Raw genomic sequence first — 19,695 nt, 5'->3', positions numbered from 1 at the left:
GAGACAGGTAGAGAGAGAGACAGGTAGAGAGAGAGAGAGACAGGTAGAGAGAGAGAAAGAGAGACAGGTAGAGAGAGAAAGAGAGACAGGTAGAGAGAGAGAGAGACAGGTAGAGAGAGAGAGACAGGTAGAGAGAGAGAGACAGGTAGAGAGAGAGACAGGTAGAGAGAGAGAGACAGGTAGAGAGAGAAAGAGAGACGGGTAGAGAGAGAAAGAGAGACGGGTAGAGAGAGAAAGAGAGACGGGTAGAGAGAGAAAGAGAGACGGGTAGAGAGAGAGAGAGACAGGTAGAGAGAGAGAGACAGGTAGAGAGAGAGAGAGACAGGATGAGAGAGAGAGAGAGAAAGAGAGACAGCTAGAGAGAGAAAGAGACAGGTAGAGAGAGAAAGAGAGACAGGTAGAGAGAGAAAGAGAGACAGGTAGAGAGAGAGAGAGACAGGTAGAGAGAGAGAGAGACAGGTAGAGAGAGAAAGAGAGACAGCTAGAGAGAGAAAGAGAGACAGGTAGAGAGAGAGAGAACAGGTAGGGAGAAAGCGAGAGCGGGAGAACAGGTAGAGAGAGGAAGAGAGAGAACATGTAAAGAGAGAGGAAGAGAAAGAGAATAGGTAGAGAGAGGAAGAGAGAGGTAGAGAGAGGAAGAGAGAGAACATGTGAAGAGAAAGAGAATAGGTAGAGAGAGAGAACAGGTAGAGGGAGAGAACAGGTGGAGAGAGGTAGAGAGAGAGAGAGAACAGGTAGAGAGAGAGAGAGAGACAGGTAGAGAGAGAAAGAGAGACGGGTAGAGAGAGAGAGACAGGTAGAGAGAGAAAGAGAGACAGGTAGAGAGAGAAAGAGAGACAGCTAGAGAGAGAGAGAGACAGGTAGAGAGAGAGAGAGAGACAGGTAGAGAGAGAAAGAGAGACAGCTAGAGAGAGAAAGAGAGACAGGTAGAGAGAGAGAGAACAGGTAGGGAGAAAGCGAGAGCGGGAGAACAGGTAGAGAGAGGAAGAGAGAGAACATGTAAAGAGAGAAGAAGAGAAAGAGAATAGGTAGAGAGAGGAAGAGAGAGGTAGAGAGAGGAAGAGAGAGAACATGTGAAGAGAAAGAGAATAGGTAGAGAGAGAGAACAGGTAGAGGGAGAGAACAGGTGGAGAGAGGTAGAGAGAGAGAGAGAACAGGTAGAGAGAGAGAACAGGTAGAGGGAGAGAACAGGTGGAGAGAGGTAGAGGGAGAGAGAGAACAGGTAGAGAGAGAGAGAACAGGTGGAGAGGGAGAACAGGTAGAGAGAGAGAGAACAGGTGGAGAGGGAGAACAGGTGGACAGAGAGAGAGAGAGAGAACAGGTGGAGAGAGAGAGAACTGGGGGAGAGAGAGAGAGGTAGAGAGAGAGAACAGGTACAGAGAGAGAAATGGGGGGGGGAGAGAGAGAGAGAGAGAGAGAGAGAGAGAACAGATGGAGAGGGAGAACAGGGAGAGAGAGAACTGGGGGAGAGAGAGAGAGGTAGAGAGAGAGAGAGGTAGAGAGAGAGAGAGAGAGAGAGAGAACTGGGAGATAGAGAGGTAGAGAGAGAGAGGTAGAGAGAGAGAGAACTGGGAGAGAGAGAGGTAGAGAGAGAGAGAGAGAGAGAGGTAGAGAGAGAGAGAGGTAGAGAGAGAGAGAGGTACAGAGAGAGAGGTAGAGAGGTAGAGGGAGAGAGAGAGGTAGAGAGAGAGAGGTAGAGGGAGAGAGAGGTAGAGAGAGAGAGAACTGGGAGAGAGAGAGGTAGAGAGAGAGAGAGAGAGAACTGGGAGAGAGAGAGGTAGAGAGAGAGAGAGAGAGGTAGAGAGAGAGGTAGAGAGAGAGAGGTAGAGAGGTAGAGGGAGAGAGAGAGGTAGAGAGAGAGAGGTAGAGAGGTAGAGAGAGAGAGAGAGGTAGAGAGAGAGAGAGAGAGAGAACTGGGAGAGAGAGAGGTAGAGAGAGAGAGGTAGAGAGGTAGAGGGAGAGAGAGAGGTAGTGAGAGAACTGGGAGAGAGAGAGGTAGAGAGAGAGAGAGAGAGAACTGGGAGAGAGAGAGGTAGAGAGAGAGAGGTAGAGAGGTAGAGGGAGAGAGAGAGGTAGAGAGAGAGAGGTAGAGAGAGAGAGAGAGAGAACTGGGAGAGAGAGAGAGAGCCCGGGCCCGGAGAGCAGACTGGATGGACAGATCAGGGGGGTTGAATGAAAGGCAGCAGAAAGCAGACAGGAAAGTGAGGGATGACATGGAGAGCAGGAAAGTGAGGGATGACATGGAGAGCAGGAAAGTGAGGGATGACATGGAGAGCAGGAGGGCGGGTGAGTGGCCGCTTTCACACAGTCACTCTGGAGGAAGGGGAGTGTATCGGGTGGGCTGTGTGTGTGTGTGTGTGTGTGTGTTTGTGTGTGTGTGTGTGTGTGTGTGTGTGTGTGTGTGTGTGTGTGTGTGTATGTTTTGTGTGCCAGTTAGTGAATGAGTGTCACTGTTTTTTTTCTTTTTTCTTGAGAAGTGTGTGTGTATGTGTGTTTCTGTATTAGGTGCCAGTGTGTGTGTGTGTGTGTGTGTGTGTGTTTTTCTGTTGCAGTGTGTGTGTGCGTGCGTGCGTGCGTGTGTGTGTGTGCGTGTGTGTGTGTGTGTGTGTTTTTCTGTTGGAGTGTGTGTAAGAGGTCAGGTCATGCAGATGGTGTGAAGTTGCAGCACAGACGGTTTCCCCAATTTGACTGCTTTTTTATTATGCAAATTGCCCCTTTACGAGACGCACACTCAGCTCCTCGGTGGTGTGTGTGTGTGTGTGTGTGTGTGTGTGTGTGTGTGTGTGTGTGTGTGTGTGTGTGTGTGTGTGTGTGTGTGAGAGCATGCATGGACATGTGTGCGTATATCCATGCAATATTTCAGTTGTTCTAGTCATGTATTGAAGTTGTCATAGGATAGTTGGATGATAAATGCTGTTTGAACAGTTGACTCTGAGATGAACAGGTGAGTCTTGATGTGCAAATAAAACCAAGTAATTACTGTCACCTGCACGGCAGGATACATCTGACAATGTTTGCATACAGCACTTGTTTTTCTAAGTAATTTCTCTCTCTCTCTCTCCGTCTCTCTCTTCTCTCTCTCTCTCTCTCCGTCTCTCTCTTCTCTCTCTCGCTCTCTCTCTCTCTCCGTCTCTCTCTTCTCTCTCTCTCCGTCTCTCTCTTCTCTCTCTCGCTCTCTCTCTCGCTCTCTCTCTGTTGTAGAGGTGGGAGGTATCAGTGAGGAGACGGAGGCGTGTGATTGGTGGAGTTTAGGGGCCATCTTGTTTGAACTGCTCACAGGCAAGGTAAGGTAGCCTAGCATCAAGTCCTTCCTGTGTGTGCGTGTGCACGTGCGCTTGTGTATCTGGTGCGTCTTGGCTTCGGCCTCTCCGTGGTTCCCTGGGACTGCCAGGGGGCGTCGGTGTGACTTTCTCCCCCAGCCAGGGCTCCATCTGCTGGGGCAGGGGGTCAGCTCCCAGGCCCCTCTCCACAGCTGGGCTGGGGAGGCAGAGCCAGCTCTCTGGGCTAGCTGACCCCAGACCAGTACAGAGGAGGAGGATATAGGCAGCTGTCTGGGCTAACTGACCTAGCGCTATGCTAATGTCTCTCTGTGTAACACTATAATAACTAGCTAGCGCTATGCTAATGTCCCTCTGTGTAACACTCTATAATAACTAACTAGCGCTATGCTAATGTCTCTCTGTGTAACACTATAATAACTAGCTAGCGCTATGCTAATGTCCCTCTGTTAACATTCTATAATAACTAGCTAGCGCTATGCTAATGTACCTCTGTTAACACACTATAATAACTAGTTAGCGCTATGCTAATGTTCCTCTGTTAACACTCTAGAAAAACTAGCTAGCGCTATGCTAATGTCCCCCTGTGTAACACTCTAGAGCAGGGGTGTCAAACTCCCGGCCCGTGGGCCATTTCCGGCCTGCCCCACCCCTCCATCCGGCCCGGGACATGATGTCAGAAATATAATGTAATCCGGCCCGCGGAATAATTTTTTGTACACGGCGCCGGCAGGCAGGACTACAATGCGGAATATAATGTCAAGCTTTATTCATTACAAAACATGGAGAACAGTGAGAGTCATAGGGTGATGAGAGGAAAAGACGAAGCACACAGCTGAGAACGCCTCAGCAGTCTTTCAAGATAAGTGTCTGGTAAAAAATAGAATAGTATCCTACAGATGTATTCAAGTGTCTGGCAAGAAATAGAATAGTAGCCTACAGATGTATTTAAGTGTCTGGCAAGAAATAGAATAGTATCCTACAGATGTATTCAAGTGTCTGGCAAGAAATAGAATAGTAGCCTACAGATGTATTTAAGTGTCTGGCAAGAAATAGAATAGTATCCTACAGATGTATTCAAGTATCTGGCAAGAAATAGAATAGTAGCCTACAGATGTATTCAAGTATCTGGCAAGAAATAGAATAGTATCCTACAGATGTATTTAAGTGTCTGGCAAGAAATAGAATAGTATCCTACAGATGTATTTAAGTGTCTGGCAAGAAATAGAATAGTATCCTACAGATGTATTTAAGTGTCTGGCAAGAAATAGAATAGTAGCCTACAGATGTATTCTATGGAAGTTTTTTGGCAATGCATTTTTCAATTGGCAATTCAATGTTCTATTTTGTCATGCAATTTGAAAATGCAAATTGGGATTACATTTTCATTTTCAACTTCTGCGTGCATTATTTCACTCAATATTAAAATTTAAATGCAATTGTGTGCATGTATTGAAGTTTGAATTGCAATAAGGGATTGCATTATCATTATCATGGAAGGTTTTTGGCCTCTTTATTCAAATAGCATTGCATTTTCATTTTCAACTTCTACGTGCATTCTTTCACTCAATATTAAAATTCAAATGTAATTGTGTGATTTGCTGATTGGCTACGAACATTAATGGGAGTTTCTCTGCGTAAACTAGCGTCAATAACAACATTAAAAGTTGTTAGTGTGGGGACCAGGAAAGATTGTACACTGCGAGCGTAATGGCTACGGGAGAACTTGTCGCAGCTCTTACTGCCCACCAGCACCACCTCGATCGGGTGGGACAGATCCGGGGGGGTTCGGTATCCGAGGGGGGACCGGGTTCGAGGATCCCGTTGTGGCGGGTCGAGGGGGGTCGACCTGTAAGGCCTCCGCTCCTCCAAAGCTTCCCTGAGCAGGGCCCTGTACTACCAAACAGGATTACGGGGTTAGCGTGATAACTTCAGGTTCAAGCCTGGTTTATCCGTACTACGAAGGTGGATCACTTTTCACCGTGCTATATCGCCCGTGGCAACTTATGCTGCTGAGCTAACCTGCTCCAGGGCAGGTTGAGTTCCAGATTATGGATCAAAACGTATGAAGCACTGCCCGCTGACCGATCAATTCACTTTGAAAAAGGTATAGGGATGTTAAGATTCTATATGGAACTTGACTTAGGTGCGAGGCTGACTTGTTTCTGTTCAGGACTGGTAGGACGGAAGCTAGTCATGCCACTGAAATAGCTGTGAATTGAATCGACATGAAATAATGTCTGATAAATTAAGATATGTCTTGTCGCCTGGACACATCAGTTCCAATGCTTCCAATGCTAATCCAGCACAATAAGAGCTGGATAGCCAGTTAGCTCATGGGCTCACAACAACTAGCAGCAGCTTCCATAACATTAATGGTGGCGGTCAGTGGCTAAAGCAGTTACACTGATGATAACATAAAGTCATCCCCACCGGGAACCCCGATCTCCTGGGTGGGAGTCCAATGCTCTCACCACTACTCTACTTGTGCAGTGGAGATCGACGGGTGGGTTTTGGTGTCCTTCTTCCAGTCCCTAGTGTGGGTTGGGGTTAGAATATGGGTTGGGGTTGGGACAGGATCTGATCTATAAGGCAAGGGCTAAAGGTTGGAGTGAAAGGATGAACATGTGGGAGTTTGGGGTATAGTCCCATAAAGTCATCCCCACCGGGTCTTCAACCCCAGTCTCCAGGGTGGGAGTCCAATGCTCTCACCACTACTCTACTTGTGCAGTGGAGATAGACGGGTTGATTTTGGTGTCCTCCTTGATTTTGGTGTGCTGGGACTACTGCCTCTTGTGGTGCCAACAGAGAAATGCAGGCCAACATTGTCCGCAGTAACGGAGGGAGGGAGGGAGTGATAATGGGACGGACGCTATACTAGGTGCGCTCACTTACAGCCACGCACAAAAAAGCATCAATTCAATAAGCTCATTCCTCCATCACCACCTAAAGCTGTGCCAGTCAACAGTCTTATCACCGAAAATAAACCACATGTAGGCGTAGAGCGACTGGTGCATCACATCCCATACAAACATGAATTACTATAGGACTTGAAGTGTCCTACTCCTATTGTAATGAGGACTGTCCGTCTATAATGCAGTAGCAAACACAGGCATTTCTGATGATGTCCTCAGTCCAGTCCGTACGCTTAATGGCTTGTAGCCACAGGCAACTCCGGTTTCTCGGAAAAGGCCGGTTTCCTCTTGAAACTAATAAAGTTTGAATCCACTAGAGCGCCGATTTGTACACCCATAGAAGCAACGACCAGACATGTTGATGGTATATAAAATACTAGTCTTTGCATTAAAATACAGCTCTTTAGTGCGCCTTGCTCTGAATTCATCTGTCTCCCCCTGCTACTGTTTCAAGAATGTGTGCATACTTGTGCTGACGAAGGGTGTAAAAGGGTCTATAATGAACAAATATGACCCATGCTCGTTTCTTTATGGGCGGTGGCTCTACCACATAAATTCAATAACTGACATAGAACCACCAGGTAACCGCATTTTTAAATAGCTTCTATAACATCCAGTGACAAAATACTGTCCACACCAAGGCTTGAACTTGCAACCTTCGGGGTGTTAGTCAGATGCACTATCCACTCGGCCACCGCTGACCTGGGAAATCTATGAAGTCTTTGATGTTCTGGGACCACTGCCTCTTGTGGTAGCAACATAGAACTGCAGGTCAACAACCCGACAGACAAATCGGCATTCGCTTTTCTTGGTGCGACGGTTTACGCCTCGCACAAAAATAATCTGCTGTGTGCGAACAGCGAGAGGTTCTTAAGACTATTTACAAACTGACAAAACCCTCTTTGGCTTTCCCTGATATCATATGAAAAATTGCAGAATGACAGCTGCTTGAGCCATATTTTGCCTTGTGCATTTACAGTCATAGACTGTAGGCTATGCACTGGCTTGCATTTAGCCTACCTGCAGTTTTGTGTAGGCTGTGGGTGATGCAGAGAACCAAGTAAAAACACTAATTATTATTCAATTTTCAAGTCTTTAATGATGATTTATTAGACTAGCCTCCCGTTCCTAGGAACAAGAGAAGTAGGCTACATTTTAATTGAATTGTGATACTGTAGCACCAATGCCTGACAATCAGCCTACTTCTCCACCCCAAGCTTCATTTGTTCCATTTTAATAGCCTGTTTTATCTCTAGTTCCTCTTGTATAGAGACTTCACATTGTCTACTCCAACCTGAAACTATTAAAAACTATAGCCTACATTTGCTTTATTTAAGCGTCTCCTGCCAGTCTAGGGGTTGCATCTGAAAGAATAAGATATATTGATATAGGCTACAATTGCTTTACATGTCTACTTACATAGCCTACTCATGTTCATGTGGAGGATAATGATAAAACGTAGGCAGTATTTTTCTAGCTTTCCTTCCTGCCTTTGGCAGTAGCGACTGTGTTGCGCCTATAGTTCATAATTCTATATTATTGCTCCTCTTGTGTAAAATATGTTGGACGGAACTTGGTTATGTGTATTGTTTGCCTTGTCCATGGCCGTGTCCGAATACCCATACTAAGGTATGCGATTGGTCATTTTGAGCAAATACCTCCCCTTTTACCGTGAACACGCTCATAGCTAGATTGGACCAGCTGGGTAGACTTGACGAGTTGATAGCCGTCGTAGTAGGCTACCGTTTATCCTTGATTGTGGTTGTCCGGTTTACTCGAGCGAGCTAGCGGAAAGTTATCCTGGATATGTTGAACGAACTTCGTAGTACGGTGCCCAGACGGGTCACGTTTGTGTTCTGGTACGGGTTTACCATGATCACTTGGTTTTGACCGAGAGCGCCACTGTGGCCACTATTTATAACCTCCATTTCAATATGGTCCCGCCCCCAGAGAATGACTGACAGGCTGGTAGAACATGAAAATGCAATTGCATTTCGATTTGAATTTTGGCACCAACAAAGCGTGGCATTACTTTGAAAATGAAATGTCAAATGGCTTTTGTTATTTTCAGCGAATGTGCATGAAAATTGAAATGCAAATCAAACAAATGCATTATGATTTTGAATATTGAGTGAAAGAATGCATGTAGAAGTTGAAAATGCAATCCCAATTTGCATTTTCAAATTGAACGACAAAATAGAATATTGAATTGGATTTCAAAGTTCAATACATGCAGGTACATGGAAATGTAAATGCAAATCACACGATTGCATTTTAATTTTAATATTGAGTTAAAGAATACATGCAAAAGTTGAAAATGAAAATGCAATCCCATTTGCATTGCCACTTTGAATAAAGAGGCCAAAAACCTTTTATGAGAATGAAAATGCGCAATCCCTTATTGAATTTCAAACTTCCATACATAACTGGTACATGAAAATGGAATTGCAAATCACACAATTGCAATTTAATTTTAATATTGAGTAAAATAATGCACGCAGAAGTTGAAAATGAAAATGCAATCCCAATTTGCATTTTCAAATTGCATGACAAAATAGAACATTGAATTGCCAATTGAAAAAATGCATTTCCTTGAATAAAGACACCAAAAAACTTCCATAGTATTCAAGTGTCTGGCAAGAAATGTAAAGAAACTTGAACTTTAATAAATGCAAGTACAGGTACAGGACAGGCTTACAGTAGTGATGCATCTTGCAACTAAAATAGAATAAAGTACAAATGTCGGCTATTCAGGATGAAATAAAAGTTAGGAAAAAAGATTAGCACTAACTGTTAAAATATATTAAAATGTATAGAAACCGGTTTGAATTTGTATGATTAAAATGTTAGTTATGGAATAGTCTCGCAACATTTAGAGACTCACTTGTGAGTCTAGTTATGGAAATAAAAAATGACATTTACAGAAATATTGCACTTTCTTATAGTTAGTAGTACTTGAAGTTGACATTGAAGTGGCCCTCCTATGAGTTGATACCAGCAGTGGCCCCAATTTGAGTGTGAGACCCCTGCTCTAGAGTGACTAGCTAGTGCTATGCTAAAGTCCCTCTGTGTAACACTATAATCACTAGCTAGCGCTATGCAAATGTCCCTCTGTAACACTATAATAACTAGCTAGCGCTATGCTAATGCTCCTCAGTGTAACACTAGAGTAACTAGCTAGCGCTATGCTAAAGTCCCTCTGTGTAACACTCTAGAATAACTAGCTAGCACTATGCTAATGACCCTCTGTGTAACACTCTATATCAACTAGCTTGTGCTATGCTAATGACCCTCTGTGCTAGCGCTATGATAATCTTCCTCTGTTAACACTATATTAACTAGCTAGCCCTATGCTAATGTTCCTCTGTTAACACTCTATAATAACTAGCTAGCGCTATGCTAACGTCCGTCTGTTAACACTATAATAACTAGCTAGCGCTATGTTAAGGAGAGGGGAGGAAATGGGCAGCTGTCTGGGCGTCTGTGCTGTGCTGGTCCTGGATCAGGGAGAGGAGGGGACAGAGGACTGAGACCGGAAGAGAGCTGGTCCTGGATCAGGGAGAGGAGGGGACAGAGGACTGAGAGCGGAAGAGAGATTTTCTTAAATCCAAACAGGGCCCTTTTTTGGTAGGTAAAGGATACACACACACACACACACGCACACACACACACACACACACACACACACACACACACACACACACACACACACACACATCAATATAGCCTTTTAACTCAGAGGGAACATGCATTTACAAGCATGCACACTCACTCACTCACTCACTCACTCACTCACTCACACGCTCACTCACACGCTCCCTCGCTCGCTCGCTCGCTCACTCACTCACTCACTCACACGCTCCCTCGCTCGCTCGCTCACTCGCTCAATCACTCACTCACTCACTCACCCACCCACCCACCCACTCACTCACTCACTCACTCACTCACTCACTCACTCACTCACTCACTCACTCACTCACTCACGCTCACTCGCTAGCTCACTCACTCACTCACTCACTCACTCACTCACTCACTCACTCACTCACTCACTCACTCACTCACTCACTCTACAGGTGCAGAGCGCTCCAGACATGTTTAATTGTCTCTTGATTTGAATAATCTCTAACTGATCGCCAGTGGGCATATTTTCCGACGAGGCCGTCGCTGGTTCTCATCTTGGAGATGAAACATGAATGGAGGTTGTAAGTTACTGTCTGCACGCTGGATGATACACGCTCACCTGGCAGAGCCAAGACTACCTACCCTACAGATGTCTCGTTTGATGATCCTGGCACGCACACACACACGCGCACACACGCACACACACGCACAAATACACACACACACACACACACATACAGTGTCTCTTGATCCTAGCAGGATAAGATCTGGCCTGGAGCGATCTTGACTGTAGCTGGGACCGGAGCCATATCTCCTGCAGCATGAGTTGGAAAAGAAACCAACCGATCTAACTGATGAACTAACGCTAGGGGTTTTCCCCTGCTGCTAATCACACACACACACGCACACACGCACACACACACACACACACACACACACACACACACACACACACACACACACACACACACAGAGTTCTATTATCACCTTACCCTGTGTACTCCAGCAGTGCTGTCTGAGTATTCAGACTGAATTGTTTGTTGCTGTTGTAACACACACACACACACACACACACACACACTTGCGTCTGCTCTTGGGGTGACCGTGGGCGTGTAAACCTGTCCTCGGCAACGGATAGAACAGATGTAGTGCATGAGCTGCTGTGAAGCAGACACACCCAGCATTCACTAGTGCTGTACAGTACGAGAGGAGCCGTCAGCATGACTGTACAACATCTGTCCGGAGCAGCGCTGTTCACCACGGGGGGGGGGGGGAAGGGTCGCCAGGCTGTTAACCACTCCGATCATCAACCAGGCTGAAGAAAGACCTGCTGTCTCTCTATCTTACTGTCTGACTCTGTCTTTCTCTCTATCTTACTGTCTGACTCTGTCTTTCTCTCTATCTTACTATCTGACTCTCTCGTTCTTTCTCTTTCCCTGTCTCTCTCTCTCTCTCATACACACTTGTGTGTTCAACCATCCCCTCACATTACTTCACCACACCCCACACACAGACACTCACCCTCAACTGTCATTCTAGAGTGAATAAGAAGTAAATAATGACTTAAAATATCCCTTTGTTGCGGCACCCTGCAAACGTATACGACTGCACACACACAGACAAAAGTAGCACAACAAGCAGCACAGCTGTGAACTGTTATCACATAAATAATGCAGATATACCAGTTGTACAGTTAATTAGGTGTTATGTCCTATTCTTTATTGCCCCCCTCCTCCCCGGACCCAGCCCTTCCAGTAACAGCACCTCAGCGTGAGCACCAGCAGCTCTGTTCCATCACGGGGCCCAGTCCCAAGGTAGAGCACCAGCAGCTCTGTTCCATCACGGGGCCCAGTCCCAAGGAAGAGCAACAGCGGCTCTGTTCCATCACGGGGCCCAGTCCCAAGGAAGAGCACCAGCAGCTCTGTTCCATCACGGGGCCCAGTCCCAAGGTAGAGCACCAGCAGCTCTGTTCCATCACGGGGCCCAGTCCCAAGGAAGAGCAACAACAGCTCTGTTCCATCACGGGGCCCAGTCCCAAGGAAGAGCAACAGCAGCTCTGTTCCATCACGGGGCCCAGTCCCAAGGTAGAGCACCAGCAGCTCTGTTCCATCACGGGGCCCAGTCCCAAGGTAGAGCACCAGCAGCTCTGTTCCATCACGGGGCCCAGTCCCAAGGAAGAGCACCAGCAGCTCTGTTCCATCACGGGGCCCAGTCCCAAGGTAGAGCACCAGCAGCTCTGTTCCATCACGGGGCCCAGTCCCAAGGTAGAGCACCAGCAGTGCAATCACACTGATATTAATGCCGCTGGGATCAGTGTTGTTTCAGGTGTTTGGGGCCTCTCTTCTCCAGTATTTATACAGTCCCGGTGCTCCCGCGGTGACCTGGCTAATGACGGGCGTCTCTGTCCGTCCCTGACTGGTTCCTACGCGCTGGAGTGTGACTACACGCTCCAGTCCATTGCAAATGAAGGGTCTTTAGTGTGAGCTGGATCAGTGGGTGCTTTGAATGTCAATGGGCGTGTGTGTGTGTTGAGAGTGGGTGGACTGTCACCGTGGCTTGAATTGTTTTTCCCCTATAGACTGTTGTGATATTGTGTAACGTGTGTGTGTGTGTGTGTGTGTTGAGAGTGTTTCAACTGTAACCGTGGCTTGACTTGAATCTGTTTTTTTTTCTCCCTTACAGACTGTTGTGATAGTGTGTAACCTGTGTGTGTGTGTGTGTGTGTGTGTGTGTGCGTGTGTGTGTGTGTGTGTGTGTGTGTCAGTCTCTGCTCCAGTGTCATCCCACAGGTGTCAGCAGACACACGGCCCTCAACGTTCCCGATTCTGTTTCAGAGGAAGCAAAGTCACTGTTAGAGCAGGTCAGCACCTTTTATTCCTCTTCTTCTCTTCTCTCCTGTCTCCTCCACTCTCATTTCCTCTCCTCTCCTTCTCTTCTCTCCTGTCTCCTCCCCTCATTTCATCTCCTCTCCTCTTCTTCTCTTCTCTCCTGTCTCCTCCACTCTCATTTCCTCTCCTCTCCTCTTCTTCTCTCCTGTCTCCTCCCCTCTCATTTCCTCTCCTCTCCTCTTCTTCTCTTCTCTCCTGTCTCCTCCCCTCTCATTTCCTCTCTTCTCTTCTCTCCTGTCTCCTCCCCTCTCATTTCCTCTCCTCTTCTTCTCTTCTCTCCTGTCTCCTCCCCTCTCATTTCTTCTTCTCTTCTCTCCTGTCTCCTCCACTCTCATTTCCTCTCCTCCTCTTCTTCTCTCCTGTCTCCTCCCCTCTCATTTCCTCTCCTCTCCTCTTCTTCTCTCCTGTCTCCTCCCCTCTCATTTCCTCTCCTCTTCTTCTCTTCTCTCCTGTCTCCTCCCCTCTCATTTCCTCTCCTCTCCTCTTCTTCTCTTCTCTCCTGTCTCCTCCCCTCTCATTTCCTCTCCTCTCCTCTTCTTCTCTCCTGTCTCCTCCCCTCTCATTTCCTCTCCTCTCCTCTTCTTCTCTTCTCTCCTGTCTCCTCCCCTCTCATTTCCTCTCCTCTCCTCTTCTTCTCTCCTGTCTCCTCCCCTCTCATTTCCTCTCCTCTTCTTCTCTTCTCTCCTGTCTCCTCCCCTCTCATTTCCTCTCCTCTCCTCCTCTTCTCTCCTGTCTCCTCCCCTCTCATTTCCTCTCCTCTCCTCTTCTTCTCTCCTGTCTCCTCCCCTCTCATTTCCTCTCCTCTCCTCTTCTTCTCTCCTGTCTCCTCCCCTCTCATTTCCTCTCCTCTTCTTCTCTTCTCTCCTGTCTCCTCCCCTCTCATTTCTTCTTCTCTTCTCTCCTGTCTCCTCCCCTCTCATTTCCTCTCCTCTTCTTCTCTTCTCTTCTGTCTCCTCCCCTCTCATTTCCTCTCCTCTCCTTCTCTTCTCTCCTCCCCTCTCATTTCCTCTCCTCTCCTCTTCTTCTCTCCTGTCTCCTCCCCTCTCATTTCCTCTCCTCTTCTTCTCTTCTCTCCTGTCTCCTCCCCTCTCATTTCCTCTCCTCTCCTTCTCTTCTGTCTCCTCCCCTCTCATTTCCTCTCCTCTCCTCTTCTTCTCTTCTCTCCTGTCTCCTCCCCTCTCATTTCCTCTCCTCTCCTCTTCTTCTCTTCTCTACTGTCTCCTCCCCTCTCATTTCCTCTCCTCTCCTCTTCTTCTCTTCTCTCCTGTCTCCTCCCCTCTCATTTCCTCTCCTCTCCTCTTCTTCTCTCCTGTCTCCTCCCCTCTCATTTCCTCTCCTCTTCTTCTCTTCTCTCCTGTCTCCTCCCCTCTCATTTCCTCTCCTCTTCTTCTCTTCTCTCCTGTCTCCTCCCCTCTCATTTCCTCTTCTCTCTACATGATTGAATATGAACACAGTGAACCGCTCTCACTCGGTGGTAACACTATGCTATGCTAAAGTCCCTCTGTAACACTCTAGAGTAACTAGCTACCGCTATGCTAATGTTCCTGTGTGTTAACACTATAGAATAACTAGCTAGCGCTATGCTAATGTTCCTCTGTGTTAACACTCAAGATTAACTAGCTAGCGCTATGCTAATGTCCCTCTGTGTAACACTATAATAACTAGCTAGTGCTATGCTTTTGCCCCTATACAACTTAAACATATAGAACTTCCCCTGTGTAGAACAGCGCACCGTGACTGCAGCAGACCCATGGACCAACTGCTCCCCATTCATGCCTTTGAGAAGAGGAACATCTTCACTTTCCTACGGTCCAAAACTATCCTGGCCAACTCCCACTATTGACTGAACACAGCACAGGGTTAGGGTTAACCACAGAACACAACACGCCATGTCAAAGCTGATGCACAGATGATTGCTGATAGTTTTCAGCTGGACATCGGGGCCTTCGCCCCGGACATGGCCGTTGATATCTGTGAAGCTCTGAACGGTGTGTTCTAGACTGATCCACGGGCGTGTGGTCTTAATGCTCTGGCCTCTGTCTGATCCACAGCTCCTGCAGTACAACCCTGCCGAGAGGCTGGGCGCGGGCGTGGCCGGGGTGGAGGACATCAAATCACACCCCTTCTTCGCCAGAGTTGACTGGTCCAAATAAGCCCCCAGTGCATTGTGGGGGACGGTGGAGCAGCGGCAGTTGCAAGTCTGGAACCAGCTGCTGATGGACTAGAAACGGACGGACACACACATGCACTCACACACACACACACACACACACACGCACCAAACACGCGACTATCACTTAACTCACCTGCACGCCTGAGAAAGCTCCCATGGCTCCACCTGTCTTGTATCCGAGGTGATGTTTCCATGGCAGCGTTCACCTGTACTTCCTTGAGACCCATCCAAAGGGAAATAATAAACTGGAAAGACTTCTGTCCAAAGTTGAAAGGAGTTTGCCAGAGCGCTGCCTACCTACGAATCTCCTCTTCTTTCCTGAGTGGTTTTCAGGTTCCACTTAAAGACATTTGTTTTGTGGACAGACTCATATGGAGTATTCGTTGGCTCTCTAAGGCAATGTCGCTTTTTTTTTTTTTATTCGTCTGATGGAACCAGTGAGCTCAATGGCATGACTGAAAAGGTACAATAGCATTCACTTATGTGGCATAAAGGCGTTTCACAGTCCATACCATTTTCTTAGTTGGTCACGCAGTTGTAAACCTGAATATAAACACACTACGGCGCAGACTAATCCTGATTTAAGTAAACACGTACACTCACGTGCAATATGTTGTGTTTTTAAGTAAACACGTACACTCACGTGCAATATGTCATGTTTTTCTGGGTGCTGCAGCACAGTGCTCTCCAACTGCCAACAGATGCCAACGGGCTTCGCTGCTGAACGGCCCCCGATGAAGTACTGAGTTCTGTGTACTGGTGTGTTTATTGTCTCTTTATTCTCTTCTAATGTGTTTACTGACAACCCTTTTGGATTTAGACCGGTCAGTTTTTACACTGTTTAAAGGTCAAGCTGAGATGTTACTCGCAGAATTCACTCTGTAGAAACCGGTGCTTTTCATAAGAGCACATTTGAGAAGTGTGTATTATAGTTAAAGAAAGATCAAATAATAAATGATTGACACGTTTATTTACCATGTCCACTATCTTTTAAAATAGTCCATTGTATGTTGTGTGTGCATGAATGTGCGCGCGTGTGTGTGAGGGTGGAGAGGTTTTAGATTGATATGACTGTTAGGTTGTCATCTGTGACGGTTCAGTTATTGTGTGTGTGTGTGTGTGTGGTGTGTGTGTGTTTGTGTGTGTGTGTGTGTGTGTGATCAGTAGCGGTGATGACACGTAAAGAGCTGCTGTCACTGCTGCTGAGCATCACCCTGACCCTGATACGACTGGAGCCACCACACACACACACACACTCACACACAGCATTCACCTCAGAAGTTAACACACACACACACTCACACACACACACACACAGCATTCACCTCAGAAGTTAACACACTCACACACACACTCACACACACACACACACACACTCACACACAGCATTCACCTCAGAGGTTAACACACACACACTCACACACACACACACTCACACACATAGCATTCACCTCAGAGGTTAACACACACACACTCACACACACACACACTCACACACAGCATTCCCCTCAGAGGTTAACACACACTCACACACACACACGCACACACACAGCATTCACCTCAGAAGTTAGCACACACACTCGCACACATAGCATTCACCTCAGAGGTTAACACACACTTACACACACACACACACACACACACACAGCATTCCCCTCAGAGGTTAGCACACACACACACATAGCATTCACCTCAGAGGTTAACACACACACACTCACACACTCACACACACAGCATTCCCCTCAGAGGTTAGCACACACACTCACACACACAGCATTCACCTCAGAGGTTAACACACACACACACACAGCATTCCCCTCAGAGGTTAACACACACACACACACGCGCAGGTGAGGACGTTAGTATTACCGGAGCGTTTGTGCCTTCTGTGCCACCAGGCCTTGAGAGGACCTGCCATGGGCTTATTAGAGGCTGAGATTGAGACCTGCCTCATTACACACTCACAGGGTGACAGGTTCACGCTACCGACCTGAAGGAGCCTGTCCATCTTCCTGTGTGTGTGTGTGTGTGTGTGTGCGTGTGTGTGTGTGTGTGTGTGTGTCCTCAAGCAATAACAGCTTCCTTGTTGGCATACAGTACATAGTATTGATTTGCTCTTTTCCAATACAGCACAGTAAAAAGCTATAAGACAGTATTTCTGTGGGTTGAGGTTCTAAGGCCTCGTGAACTGTAGCGTCACCATGCCAACTGAACCACCGGAGAACGTCTGTACGGCCGCGCCACGGATACAGTACAATCAACTGTCCTTGGAACGTTCTAGAACTCTCTCCAAACTGCCTCGCCTTGGGAACAATGGCTTCTCGTACACAAAGGATCATGGTGCCTGTGTGTGTGTGTGTGTGCGCGTGTGTGTGTGCGCGTGTGTGTGCGCGAACACGCGGCCACAGGGAAGAACTCGTCTGGTCAGGGGCTAGATTAAGAGAACATGCCAAGGTCTCCCATGATGCAACACAGGCCTCTCAGCACAGAGACCTGCAGGGTGGAGGTCGACCTTTGACCACCAGCTACTTAACTGCACCACTCATCTCCTCAACCCTCTCTCTCACACACACACACACACACACACACACACACACACACACACACACACACACACACACACACAGGCAGCCAAATGGCGTGCACTCTGCTCCATATTGCTCGTGGTCAGGTTTTGTTTTTGTCTTTGATGATTTGACTTTCCTCCACAAAGCGCAGGAGGACTCCTACAGCCCGGGGTGGGACACACACGCTCACACACACACACACACACACACACACACGCTCACACACACACACACGCTGAGCTGAAGAGTTCGGCTTCAGCCGGGACCTCGGGGCTTCTTCTTCAGCTTCTGTCATAGCCATGATGTCATAATAAAGAGACACAGAGGCTCTTTACACCCCCCCCCCCCTCCCCCCTCCCTCGCCACAACACACACACGGCAACCAACCTCCACCTCCTGGGCTAGGTGGTCAGAGAAGAGGAGGGAGGAGGAGAGGGAGGGAGGGAGGGAGGGAGGGGAGATCTCCAGAGGAGGACGGCGGGTCGGGTGAGGTGGAGGTTGGTGCCTTCATGTACCACACCAGGTGTGTCAGAGCCTTCATGCACCACACCAGGTGTTTCAGAGCCTTCATGCACCACACCAGGTGTTTCAGAGCCTTCATGCACCTCACCAGGTGTGTCAGAGCCTTCATGTACCACACCAGGTGTTTCAGAGCCTTCATGCACCTCACCAGGTGTGTCAGAGCCTTCATGCACCACACCAGGTGTTTCAGAGCCTTCATGCACCTCACCAGGTGTTTCAGAGCCTTCATGTACCACACCAGGTGTTTCAGAGCCTTCATGCACCTCACCAGGTGTGTCAGAGCCTTCATGCACCTCACCAGGTGTGTCAGAGCCTTCATGCACCTCACCAGGTGTGTCAGAGCCTTCATGTACCACACCAGGTGTTTCAGAGCCTTCATGCACCTCACCAGGTGTGTCAGAGCCTTCATGCACCTCACCAGGTGTTTCAGAGCCTTCATGCACCTCACCAGGTGTTTCAGAGCCTTCATGCACCTCACCAGGTGTGTCAGAGTCTTCATGTACCACACCAGGTGTGTCAGAGCCTTCATGCACCTCACCAGGTGTTTCAGAGCCTTCATGTACCACACCAGGTGTTTCAGAGCCTTCATGCACCTCACCAGGTGTTTCAGAGCCTTCATGCACCTCACCAGGTGTTTCAGAGCCTTCATGCACCTCACCAGGTGTTTCGGAGCCTTCATGTACCACTCCAGGTGTGTCAGAGCCTTCATGTACCACACCAGGTGTGTCAGAGGGGAAACTCGCATCCAAGCAGCAGCAACTCACAGGTTGGGATTTTTTAACCAGCCAAAACATTCCGCTACAAAGTTTGATCAACGTCTGATGAATTCTAGAATGAAAACCAGCTGTGTTTGATGACCTGGATGATCACAAAGAACACAGGAGGTCTGAGGCTGACCATGGTCATCTCATCACTATATCTACCGTAGGATGATCACATGGTCATCTCATCACTATATCTACCGTAGGATGATCACATGGTCATCTCATCACTATATCTACCGTAGGATGATCACATGGTCATCTCATCACTATATGTACTGTAGGATGGTCACATGGTCATCACTATATCTACCGTAGGATGATCACATGGTCATCTCATCACTATATCTACCGTAGGATGATCACATGGTCATCACTATATCTACCGTAGGATGATCACATGGTCATCACTATATCTACCGTAGGAGGATCACATGGTCATCACTATATCTACCGTAGGATGATCACATGGTCATCTCATCACTATATCTACCGTAGGATGATCACATGGTCATCTCATCACTATATCTACCGTAGGATGATCACATGGTCATCACTATATCTACCGTAGGATGATCACATGGTCATCACTATATCTACCGTAGGATGATCACATGGTCATCTCATCACTATATCTACCGTAGGATGATCACATGATCATCACTATATCTACCGTAGGATGATCACATGGTCATCACTATATCTACCGTAGGATGATCACATGATCATCTCATCACTATATCTACCGTAGGAGGATCACATGGTCATCACTATATCTACTGTAGGATGATCACATGGTCATCACTATACTGTAGGATGATCACATGATCATCTCATCACTATATCTACCGTAGGATGATCTCATGATCATCTCATCACTATATCTACCGTAGGATGATCACATGATCATCTCATCACTATATCTACCGTAGGATGATCACATGATCATCTCATCACTATATCTACCGTA

At 47.3% G+C, this 19,695-nt stretch overlaps 1 protein-coding gene across 1 annotated transcript in view; it reads left to right on the top strand.

Moving 5' to 3' along the window:
• Positions 1 to 15,811, top strand: part of LOC311322100 (ribosomal protein S6 kinase delta-1-like) — a 29,853-nt gene extending 14,042 nt beyond the window's left edge. Inside the window, exons 2-4 of the mRNA XM_084454119.1 lie at positions 3,202 to 3,284; positions 12,579 to 12,674; positions 14,754 to 15,811. Coding sequence (XP_084310245.1) covers positions 3,202 to 3,284; positions 12,579 to 12,674; positions 14,754 to 14,855 — 281 coding nt within the window. The 3' untranslated portion in view covers positions 14,856 to 15,811. The remainder of the gene's footprint in view (positions 1 to 3,201; positions 3,285 to 12,578; positions 12,675 to 14,753) is intronic.
• The last annotated feature ends 3,884 nt before the right edge of the window (positions 15,812 to 19,695 follow it).

Source organism: Borostomias antarcticus (genome assembly GCF_949987555.1).
Source record: "Borostomias antarcticus genome assembly, chromosome: 19".
In the NCBI taxonomy this organism is placed as follows: Eukaryota; Metazoa; Chordata; class Actinopteri; order Stomiiformes; family Stomiidae; genus Borostomias; species Borostomias antarcticus.
This window is presented reverse-complemented; position numbering and strand designations above follow the sequence as displayed.